Source organism: Tachysurus fulvidraco, chromosome 11 (genome assembly GCF_022655615.1).
Source record: "Tachysurus fulvidraco isolate hzauxx_2018 chromosome 11, HZAU_PFXX_2.0, whole genome shotgun sequence".
In the NCBI taxonomy this organism is placed as follows: domain Eukaryota; kingdom Metazoa; phylum Chordata; class Actinopteri; order Siluriformes; family Bagridae; genus Tachysurus; species Tachysurus fulvidraco.
This window is the reverse complement of record NC_062528.1, coordinates 13,465,982-13,478,122: the sequence shown is the minus strand read 5'-3', so window position 1 is coordinate 13,478,122 and position 12,141 is coordinate 13,465,982. Positions and strand designations below refer to the sequence as shown.

Genomic DNA, 12,141 nt, shown 5'->3' with positions numbered 1-12,141 from the left:
AGTAAATCATGATTATCTATTTCTTTTTGCTGTGAAAATTTGCATAAATAAATTTTTTTTAATGGTGGCAATTTGCCACTGCATTTTGAAACCAGAATGCAAATGTAGAATCTGCAGTTAACAGCAGATTTTACTGCATAAAATATAAATCCAGAAAGCAGTGACGGGCGAAAGCTGAGCGTGAAAGTTGTTGTATGTCTGTGGCCGACTTCGGCTTTGACCTCACCAGGAGCTCCGAGGAGCCCAACAGGCTGATGGGTCCTAATTACTTCTTATAATTACTCAACCCGAAAAATCAAGACCATCTCCCCATGCACCCTTGAGTAAACATGTAGGGAACCTTAGCTCGCCCTGAGAATCGAGAAATTCCAATCAAGAACAAGGGGCCACGTTTAATTAAAAGCTGATGAGAAAATATAGTTAATTTCAAGTGCAATTAATTATGGAGGTCTGTAATTGGAAACTCTAACTGTGTTGTCTAATGAACCCAATTAAATCTTCTGACAGATGTTTAGAGTCGTGTGTATATGTGTGTGTGTGTGTGTGTGTGTGTGTGTGTGTGTGTGTGTGTGTGTGTGTGTGTGTGTGTGTGTGTGTGTGTGTTTATGTGCCCATCTTTTTCCCCTTGTATTATTTTTTTATTATTATAGTTCACATGAAACGGTTTGTTTAAAAAGGAGGAGTGTGTGGTTTAAAAAGTCAGTAGGCGTGTGCCATTTTCTCAGCGGTGCCATTAAGAAGGTCGTTATGTTCGCCGCATCTGAAGGTCATCAGCTTCCCTCTGTGTTCATTTCTGCTCACGCTGGGTTCTCTTTCTCTCTTAATGCTGAAACTGGCTCGGTTTGAACTCCCACACATTCAAATTCATATTTCAGCTTCGACTTTAGTTCCTGCTTCTAGTCACCTCGCATCAGTCTTCATTTCCATGACTGTTTTTGTTTGGATTTGGCTGTAGTACTAGATAAGTACTAACACTAGTTAACTGTTTATAAGATATAAGCAGACGTACGTTTAGACTCGAGGGTGTGTAATTGTGGGACATCTTGCACAGTAGCTCATTTTGCCCTGTAGAGTTATTATTGCACATAATGGTCAAAAATGGGAAGGACAAAAAACACAAAGAGACGTTCATTAGGACACAGACGACTGTGCTTTATGGTCACCCTGTCACATGCACATTTTGTTTATGAGTTTGGAAAGGGGCAGCAGACAGTGACAGTCAGTGCTGTGTTTGCATTGTACAGGGATTAATGAAAACACACATTTTATTTAAATCAACTTGAAAGTTATCAAGTTGTAGTTGTAGTTTTCAGTAAAGCTATGATGGAAAAATTGCATATCTGAAAGGTTGACAAGCTCACTCATTTTACAAAGGAGTCATGTTTAACAATGAGGTTGCAGGTTATGTCTGATGCAGGGCTCTCAAGTATCATGCATTGAGAGTGACAGTCACTTATTTGGGTCTTTTGTCACGCTCTCCCACCACACATTGTATTTTGCACACAGAAAAACTTACTATTTATCATATATTTAATAAGCCGCAGCAGCCAAAACGTATCTGACCACACCGCTGTCTCTATAGAACCGGGCAGGAATCAAGCACGTCTCCCCTGGAGTTCTTAATCGAGTCTGCCACTTATCAGTCAATCAAAAAAAGAGGCTACACAATAGCCAATCAGAAAATAGCACTATTGTATCTTAATTTTCAGGCTTTGTCATCGTTAATGTTGTCCCACCTCACCCAAAAACAAGATGGTCATGAGTCGCTGAGATGAAATCAAAATTTGATGAACTGAAACGTGGCCGTTTAAAGGAATAAAGTGAGATTGCACTCGCCAGACATCGACACTCACCGTCACAAAAAAGAAAGAAAGAAGACTGCAGAGTAATGATTCAGTCTTATCTGATTCTCTTTAGATTCACTCTTAGAGAATTGCTCAAGACCTTTTGAGGTAGTAGCATGTATGCAGACGCAAAAATCTAATCAAGGACACAGTGTACAGGATTTTTTTCTCCCCTACTGAGGCAATGACCAACAGCTACTGTCACATGTCTTACTGACTCTATCAGGCTTTGTGCGTCATTTCATGTGTGACACAGACCCCCTGCAAATCTCATCATCATTAGTAATCAATGAATTAATGAGAGCGAGAGAAAAAAAATCTCCTACTTCCCCCTAGTCAGTGGATTTAATTACCTCTAGATAATTACCTCTATCCTTGCAAGTGGGTTCTAGTAATCTTGCCTCTGCTCCTTACATCCTTTCACCTTTTTTTTAAAGCTTTTATATCAGCTGCCAATGTGCTGATGGCAGTGTGGTCCAATAGGGCATGGCTTCACAGAAAAGTGGCAAAGCCTTTGCACACTCTCCCCTCCTTCAGGAAAGGTGTCAGAGTCATTAGGACGCTAATGAGAGGAAAGAGAACTACCTGCATTTGACACATCATCAATTCAAGTGGCTAAGAGGAGTTAATAAACCTTATGCTCGCTTATGCCAATGCTAATGCATTGTATGGCAGACGTGTTGTTAGGATATTCTCATGCCAAATCAGATCCCCGTGGCACATATTATCCTTTTTCGTATTTCATTTCGTATTGCAGGCCTTGTTCTTGGTTTCTCTTCGGTGCTTTTCTGGAGAACCTGTTGATTCTGGATAAACGAATTCCTTTAAATGCACGAGGGCAGCACTGATGGCACAAACAACCTGTTAATGGGCATTGCTTCCTCTGCCGGACATTGAAATCAGTTTGCACCGGTGTTCCACTTCCTAATTGGCATGTGCTGCTCTGCCTATGCCAAACTAGGAGAAAAAAAGCAGAACACAGGTCCAGACTGAGGCTTAAATGCAATGCCATGTAGCCCTAGCAGCCACCTGTCCTTGCAAAAGGCAAGCAGATCTTGGATGCCAGTCTTCTTTCATTAAAAACCGCAGACTCTTCTAAAGTTTGGATGAACTAAGGGACATATTTCTTTCATGATCCACTCTTCTGTGTTCAGACCAAGCACGCTGCATCATGCAGATACCAGAAATGGCTTGACGTAAATAATAACAGTGTAGGGGTATGTTTAGAAGGGTTGTTCTGGCATAGTCATTTTCCATTAACAGTGAAGAGACTGAGAGAGGATATGTGACAAACCCTACTCTGGAGTGATTGCTTGCATGTTTGGCATGACACACCGGCTCCTTATGCTGTCTGATGTGCTTGTCCAGGACAGTCCTCAAGCATTGACTCAGAGGAGGAAAATGGAACAGGGAGGAAGAGTTGGAAATACAGTGAAAAAGAAAGGAGGAGGCATTCACGCACCACCCAAACTTGACAAATGGTGCCATCTGTCTCAGTGTGTTCACACCCGCCTCTGCCATAATCACTTCAGCCAATGCAGAGGGACCTGATTGTTTGCATTTATATTGTCTCACAAGATATTTTTTTGTGCTCATGCGTGTTTACTTTAACACACAAAAAAAAAAGAGCGAAGAAATCTGGGTTCGTCACTGGAATGCTGAGATGCTGTGGAATACAATCAGCAAAAGGCACTCAGCAATTTTCCAAATAGCTATTGATTCAGTAAACCAGAGCCGAGAGACTTTCCAGCCTCTATGACATGCTCTATCAAAGGCCTCATTATTTTTGGAGACCAGATTTTCATGCAGCTTGTAAATGTAAAGCAGGATGTAGAAGACTAATATGACTGTAATAAATAGATGAGAGGAAACTGGAGAGCACAGCTTTGCCTTTTTTATTCATTTATCACAAAAAGTTTGATCTGTACTCTGTCAGTTCAGTGTTTGAGCCTTTTAACCTGCTAGCTATTTCTAAAGCCACGGCTAAGCAGGATCATTGATTTTACAGTGTCTGCGGAGGGGTGAATGAGTGAGAGAGTCAAAAATTATAAATTTGAAATAAAAATGTATGAATAAAAGACCATTTTGGGTAGCCAGTGCTATAACCACTTAATAACACATTTTTCATTTAGATTAATTGTTGATGACGTTTTGCTAATACTGGCTAACTTCTGCTTTTTGCCCATTAGTAACCGATAAAGATTCTTCAATCTGCGCAAGATTCAGGCACTTTGCAGTTATTATTAGTGTGGTTATACAATAAATTATTCATTATTATATTCTGACCTCGAGTACAAGCACTGGTCAATTACATACTGTAGGTGTATAATTTAAAATAATGGCCACTCTAAAATAGGGTCAAATCAAAATGTTCTTGCATTTGCTTTGTTGGGAAAAACAACAACAAATATCCAGATAAATAGCCTGAAATAATAATAATGTCGTAATGTGCACGGAATACCACGCAATTATACTCTTCAACTTTTTTTTCTCTCTTTCTTTCAGCAAAGCCCTTAGTCAGAAGCGTGTACTCCTTACACCGATGTTTTCTTTCATTGTACACTTATATGACTGGAACGGCAGAACACAACACAAATTAAGATTGAGTTCAGTATTTTAAGAATTACACCAGCTAAGCCCCCCCCCCCCCCAAAAAGTGCTGTGACATGAAAATAAATCAATTTGTTTCTTTCGCCCTTTTTCGAGATAAGATATTTGCCGTCAAGAGAAACCATTACCTGCTCTTTATTTTCAGTGATGTTAAGTAAAATGGAAAGCTTATTTTTGCTGATGTACATTGTTGAGAGGGAGAGGGTGCAGTACAGGAATGTACTTGGCCACCTTGTAGTCTTGTACCAATTATGTGCTGATGAATGGATTCAGGTTTTTAATTTTAAGTGTTAAGAAAGAACACACTCGGGCGTATATCGGTTTGATAACTAAGCCATACTCCAAGCTGTAATTATAAATCTCTTTACAAAGAACTTTTTTAGGAAGAATTTTAATAGTTGATGCTTCTTGTTTGTTTTTAATGCTGACCATAGGGTACTGGGTTGTGACACGTTTTTTTTTTTTCCAGTAAAGCTGGTCACGTCTTTGCTCTTTCTGGTGATCCATCATGGGACGCCACTCTTCCACAATCGTCAGCTCCGTGGCTGTTCATCCCAGAGGTTGCTCCTTTTGTTGATTCCGAGCTTCTCTGTATTCTTCCTGCTGACTGGATCATTTCCTTGTCTCCCCTGCTCTGGGGAGTGTGTGAAGGGGAGGGTTATTAGTAAGGTAATTGGGATGAGAAGAATGGTGTTGCCCCAGGGATCCTGTGCTGGTAGTTACAACACTCTTTTTGCCCTGCAGGATTAGAGGGCTGTGGGGGTTTACGGCTCTTTTGGCTTTTACCCATGCTTTGTCAGCAAGAAAACTCTATTACCCATTCTCCATCATTCTTATGAATTCATCCATCACATCTATAAAGAACCTCATAATGAAAGAGAAGGCACCACATCAGGAAAAGTCTCTTTGTAATGTTATGATATGTTTGCCAATATGTCATCCCTCTGTACTGTAAACACTGTTTTATTGCATTGTATGGAACTGAACAGGTTTCTAGTCATTGCACTACAGAGAATTTTACAAACAGAAATGCAGAATACTAATAATGGCGAAATTAGCCACAGGATGTTGCTTTCATTTATCATCAGCCACACATTGTTTGAAAGCCCTTACAGAACCTACACTTGATGCTATTTCCTGACACATGTTGTTTCCTTGCAGCCATGCACCTGTTTGGTTTGAACTGGCACTTACAGCCCATGCAAGGGCAGTTATACCGGCTGGCAGAAGACAACACCAGCAGCTTGTCCATACCTACAGACCTGGGCCTGCCACCCCTCGGCAATACAGGACTGGAGCTCCCAGACCGCAGGGGTAGAGAAGACGGTATGGACAAAAAAAAAACAAAAAACAAATAGCTGAAACTGAAAATCTTTGATCCTTTATCATATTAACATATGGACAATTATTAGCTGTCTCGCAAAGTTTATGTGCATGCCTTGCTGAACATTCCAGTTTTTTTTATGTATTATTGATGACTAAATGGTCAGGAGAATATTTCAAGGTGAAGAAAAGTGTAGTTCCTTTATAAATTAGTCTTTTATGTGCATTTATGTGCTAAAATGTGTGCATACAGCTTAAATAACTCTGAAGTTCATCTTTTACTCATTCACTTGTTTGCATTCCTGGTATTTCGGATAATATTAGGTGAGTAATTGTTAGCTTGCATTTTGTATAGCTTATAGCAATAATGTTTTCCCCTAGGTGGTCCATGAAGCATAAGCAAGAGAAATCCCAACCCACCATTTTCAGATTTATTATTTTCATTATCGAGGCACTGCTACAGATATTGACATTTTTGTCTGGTCACTCAGGTCACTATTATTATCATAATAATAAAAAGTCAAAAAATGTCAGTACGCATTTAAATAATGTTAAATACTGTAAGGATTCTGGTCATAAAACTGTACTGGATTGTGGAATGAAACGGGTTGAAAGCTTGAAGAGCTACTCATTATTAACCATACCTGACCACCTCCAGAAACTTTCTTCACAGCCATCTTTGCTAGTGTCCTTCAGCCAGCACAAATCCAGTCACGCATTCCAAAATATCCAGCTAATTTCTTAGAGGATCCCGACTGATGCAGCTCATCACTGGTCAACATTAATACGTCTTAGATTTGGATTTTTCAAAGACTTCATCAGATCCAGGATTATTTGTCATCCTGCTTCATGCTGTGACCAGTTTTGGCAGCCATGAGATCTGCATTGTAATCCAGTGAACGTTGCCAGACAAGTTTAAGGGAATTATTTATTCCTGGAGGAAGTGATGACACCGCTTTGGGGGGGGAGCAGGTATCCAGGGGCTTGAGTGGGATTAGAACTTGTCTTCTGCCCAAAGAAGGCATGCCTCTCCTTCTATGGGTAAACTAGATTCCAGTTTTCTTGGCAGCTGAAGAAAGTGCGTGCTAACCCCCGTGAGCTGCACAGTAGGGAAAGTTTTACTTTTTCTCTGCTCTCAAAACAGAACAGAGCCCAGATTTAGCTGTTTGATTTGCCAAAAGGTGGAGATCACAGCCATTACCATATAGATGAGTCACAGAGTCATCCTTTTTCATTTAGCAGACAGTGTAGAGAGAGAGAGCGACACGCACCAGGCCACTGCTAGCCTGTCTCTATGTGAGTGACGGCTCTAGCTGAAGGGAAATCAATAGGCATGGGTTTGTAATTCTGCCTTACAGAGCACAGTTGTCACCAGAAACACACCCAATCAGTCCAGTGTCATCCCAATGCTATGTGCACTTATTTTCTGATTCAATCTCAGCAATGCTGATATATAAGTACAAGATGTAAACGCCTGTTGAATCCAGATTTTCTGTTACTTACATGATAAGATATCCAGGAAGAAGAAAAAGGGAATTGCCACAGAAATCCACCAGAAAGGCAATTTACAGTGTGACTACAATTCGAAAGTTGATTAGCGAAGTATTATACAATGTTGTATTGGCGTCGGTGTGTTCACACATGATCCATGGCAGTAAACTGCAAGGCAGGAGAGCGAACCCTGTCTCTCCAGATTGAACACGTTGCAAATGACGGTGTTTTTTTGAGAAGCTGCCATCTGGTGTGGCGTGTGGAGTCGCCTGTGGAGCTGACTGCCTCAGAGTCCTCCGGGTTCAGTTTGCAGGCATGTCTGGTTTTGGCGCCATCATTGCGTAAAATTGGCCCATGTACACAGCCAAGCAGATGTTGTCATTTTCCACCGTGGCCCATAAAGAAAGGTGTGGCATGGCAAGTGTGATTTGCTCCCTCATAGAATGGTCATTATGTGTGAATGTGACCGGGCTGTCAGAAAGATTATCAGTGACATGCTGGTCATTCTGTTGGTTCCCTTGACTACCTCCTTTTTAAAAATGTATTATCTAAATCACAGTGGAGGCATTCGGCTGTTTTCTATCACAGGCAAAATGGACAGCTTGTTCCCCGACGACAGCTTCATAGACATGGGCGAGATAGACGTGGGACGTAAGGTCACACAGCAAATACCACCCGGGATCTTCTGGAGGTCTCAGGTCTTTATCGACCACCCCATGTACCTCAAGTTCAACGTGTCCCTTAGTAAAGACGCCTTGGTAGGGATCTATGGGAGAAGAGGCCTTCCTCCTTCACACACACAGGTGGGTTGTTCAAACAAGGCACTTATAATCCCTTTTAGTTCATTGAGCGGATCAGTGCGAATCCCCTCTCTCTGAGAATGCTAAATTTGTATAAATGTCAGGCATTTTTGTCTTTCTAATGAGCATGGAAATCAATGCTTGTTCAATGTACAATTGCTTATTGCTAAAAGGTTAGACTTGCACCATACACACGATGGATGTACCTTCATTTTTTTTTTATTTTTAATGTAGGCTACAATCCATACCCAAAGACTGTAAAATCAAACAGATATCTAATTTTTGTATCCAACACCAAGCATTTCTACTTTGCTTTATCGATTTCTATCATAGTTCCAGTGTTATTATGTTATTGGAAATTACCCGAAGGCCTAAATTGATTTTTTTTTAACAATTGGGAAAGGGGAATATATACTACTTAGATTTCGCTTGTGTGTTTGGTAATCACTAGTGAATTAGACAAATAAGGATATAGCATATGATTTTTGTTAGCTTTCTATTCAGGTTCTTTTTTTTTCCCATTAGCACCGTGTTTCTTTTACAGACGTCTGCAGAGTAAAGAGGAGACTGCATACCTCCTCACGAGCAAATATCTCATAGAGACTGATGCATAAGCATTTGCTGTCATTTTGTGTCAGTCCATTGTTGGCTCAACAGAATTTGTGTGTGTTTAAGGGGAGTTGTGTGCCATCCTAATAATTGTCAGTGGTCTCCTTGTCTCTGTCTCCAGTTCGACTTTGTGGAGCTTTTGGATGGAAGGCGACTCCTGGCTCAGGGGGTTCAAAGCCTGGACGGGCCGCCGGCTCTGACTCAGTCACGAAGCCTAGTGCCCCTTGGCAGCCATGACACCGGTTTCATCCAGTACATGGACTCGGGCATCTGGCACCTGGCAGTGTATAATGATGGAAAAGAGACAGAGCAGGTGTCTTTCCTTACCACAGCTATAGGTGAGTAACCCAAGAATGTTGGAGGGTTGTTTGGCATATGCAGTAGCTAGCAGAAATGTTCTCCTTAAACAGAAATCCTACTTGCATTGTGATTGAGTACACGAATTCGGAGTTGAGTGAACCTGCTGAATTTCTCCATGTGGTCCGTCATGTTTAGTCTAACTCAACTAAATCAAGCTAGTATGGCTAAAATGGAAGCTAAAATTCTCTTATCAGCCTGATGTCTATGTTTCTCGCATTATGTTTAGTTCAATGCAGCCTACATTTGAGAAGGAACCAATCCAATTTGAGAGTCAATGTCCTTTCTCAGTGGTTTCCTGTTACTCCTGTGATATGCTCTCACACTAACCTGGAAGATAGTTCGACTAACTTGTTTTTTTTTTTTTTTTAACTTAAGTTTACCCATTTTCTGTGACTGTGCTAAAATGTTAATCACAGATTAATAACGGCAAAATCATCAATTTTATTTTAGTCAGAATCATGCAACCCTTCTGTACAGACTGATAGACTGAGTGGTTCCTCTTATAAGAGATGCACTGATGACAAGAGACAGCTCAAGCTTTTATATCTGATGTGGATGAGACTCATTAGCTCACACATTCATTTGATGGTCACGATTCCCAGCTCACTCAATTTCTTCATTCACAACAAGCAAAGACACTTTCCCAATCATGGTCCTCAAATATTAAAATTCCCCCCTTAGATAAAGCAGTGAGAGAAATTTACAGGAGCACCCCACTACTTATTAAACCGACCTGCTGCTCTTCAGTTCTGATCAGCATGATCTCAAGCAGACCGAGCCTCTACACAGCAATCAAGATGGATAACAAAGACAGAGAGCTTCACATCACTCGGCTTCTCCTTCAAATGCCAGTTCCTGAAGCTTCCATTAGCATTCAAGTGTCTTCACCAAGGCCGGTTTTGCTTTTTTTGTGTAACCCATTTGAATACAGTGCTGCCCGGATTCAAAGCGTCTGATTGCTCAGCCCCTTACCTGCCCCCTGCCTGTGCCATTATTGCTCGTTATAACTTCTAGTTTGCATTCACATTTTGCAGCTGAAAGAATAAAGCTCCCTTTTTAATTCTCCATTTGCTGTTCATGCACGGCACAGCGACCATGCAGGCCGGCTGCCGACATCTGGCCTCCTTCGGTGTAGGCTGTTTGTTCGTTTTGTCCGCTTCCTTGTGTTCGCTAAAAGCGTCTTTGATTGGCATGAGCAGAGAGGTAGGGCGGGGGAGCGCGAGGTGTCGGCTTTCGCAAAGGTGGCAGCTGGGAGCTGTTCTCACATGCTCTTTAATTAAAAGCTCCTGAGCCATGGTCCATCTGTGACAGGCGAGGGGTGGTGCTGTGGGGTGAGTAGAGGGAGGAGCAGAGCAGATCGATGGAAGACGCATGTCCTCAGTTGAAGAGGCACAGCAGACGTGACCCACACGGAGACAGACATCAGCACAGTCTCACACCGGTGACAGATATTTGATACTGTGAGGAGGATTGAGCTGAGGATGGTGAAGGGGAGGGGAGAGGATTTTGAGTGAAATGCTCTCTGCTTCCAGGAGGGAAGACGTCTAAAAGGGAGGGCGTCTGATAAACCACCTGAGGTCTTAGTCGCAATCTCTATGGACTGGAGAGAAGATATAGAGCAGGGAGTATTGGCTAGGATTCGATTTGAAGTCAACGTTGATCAGGAATTTTTTTTTTTAAGAGAGAGAGAGAGAGAGAGAGAGAGAGAGAGTGCTGGAGAGGGAAGTGATAAAGTGGGTCAGCTGATGATGTCCTTCAGAACGAAACTAACTGTTCTATTTTTTTTTTTTTCCAGTATCAAAGGGCTTAGATGACTCTCAAGCATTTCAGGATTAAAAGGTCTTCCACATTTTCTAATTTAGGAGATGGTTCTGTTGAAGTCATGAAGGAGTTGAGTTTGAACTCATAACCTAAATATATGAACTATGCCCATAAAACTTGTTTGTTAAATGCAATTAGACGTCCATTTATTATTTGTGGAGTTTTATCAGTAGATATTGATATAATAACTTTTTGTCCCTTAAATGCATGTGCTTCATGTTCAATAGTGTGGCCTTGCCAATTCCTTGTATCACAGCAGAATAAAAATAAATGAACTTTACTGCAGGAACAGCTCATGTTCTGTTTTCATAAATAGTTATTTAAACCCGAATCTACACTGGTTTATCAAAATAAATAAATGAGCCTGTTTCCCTCTCTTTTTCTTTCATTCATATTGCTCTTCATTCATTACCCGGCTTGAAATACTCGATCCATTCCACTTTTCGCTAGAAAACGTTCTCATTTGTCTGTCCTTGGGCCATGGTCTCTCGTACAATCTGTCCAAATTTATGCCCATCCATTCTTAATGGCTAGAACATGCAATGTTAAGGTCATGCATGTATCATGTTTTTCATGGGTCTACAATTCAGGGTTTATTTGATGAATTGATCTATTTTGTCCTTACACTCTGGTTAAAAGCCTTGTTTACTACAACCTCACTGAATGTCCACATCTGCATGTACAGTATAAATTTGGTTTTAATCCAGTGACACAAAAGTCTTCATGTACAGTTCACAGTGCTTAGTTCCCATTGTTAAATGTCATTGAAAATTTTAGTACTACCAAAAAACAAGATGTTTTCTGACAAGGTGCATGAAAGTCATGACAGGCAAATGGCTTGATGTGAAAGTGTTTGGTGGTTTTTTTTGCCTTATTTACTGACATCTTTTACTTTTCACACCTTCATGTATACTCATTTCTGTGCATTCTGTGCATTTATCAGGCAAAACCTTTGGAAATGGTGATCCAAAGCAGAATCCAGGACTGGGTTTAACAATAGTAGCTTGCAAGATAGTGACTTGCTTTGCACTATTTTCACAATGTGTGATCGGTCATTTGCAACTTCCGTCAAATAACTGCTTCCTAGGAAAGCCAGGGTAAGTGAAGTAAACTAGCAAACCAACAGCGATAGCTAGCTGTCTGGCTTGTGAGACTGTTAGCGAGCCAGAGATCCATTCAGGAAAAGAGCGTTTTTATTGATTCTGAATAAAACATGAAGCACTGCATTGTTTCAGATCGGAGGTCACATCATGTGATTGCATAAAAGTATGTAACTCTCTTGA

The 12,141-nt window shown here is 41.0% G+C and overlaps 1 protein-coding gene across 6 annotated transcripts in view; it reads left to right on the top strand.

Moving 5' to 3' along the window:
- The window catches only part of tenm4 (teneurin transmembrane protein 4), a 188,938-nt gene that overhangs the window by 100,252 nt on the left and 76,545 nt on the right, over window positions 1-12,141 (top strand). For all 6 annotated transcript variants that reach the window (XM_047820862.1, XM_047820861.1, XM_047820860.1 and 3 more), the window contains 3 exons: window positions 5,616-5,780; window positions 7,857-8,071; window positions 8,799-9,015. In XM_047820862.1, the coding sequence (XP_047676818.1) occupies window positions 5,616-5,780; window positions 7,857-8,071; window positions 8,799-9,015 (597 nt within the window). The remainder of the gene's footprint in view (window positions 1-5,615; window positions 5,781-7,856; window positions 8,072-8,798; window positions 9,016-12,141) is intronic.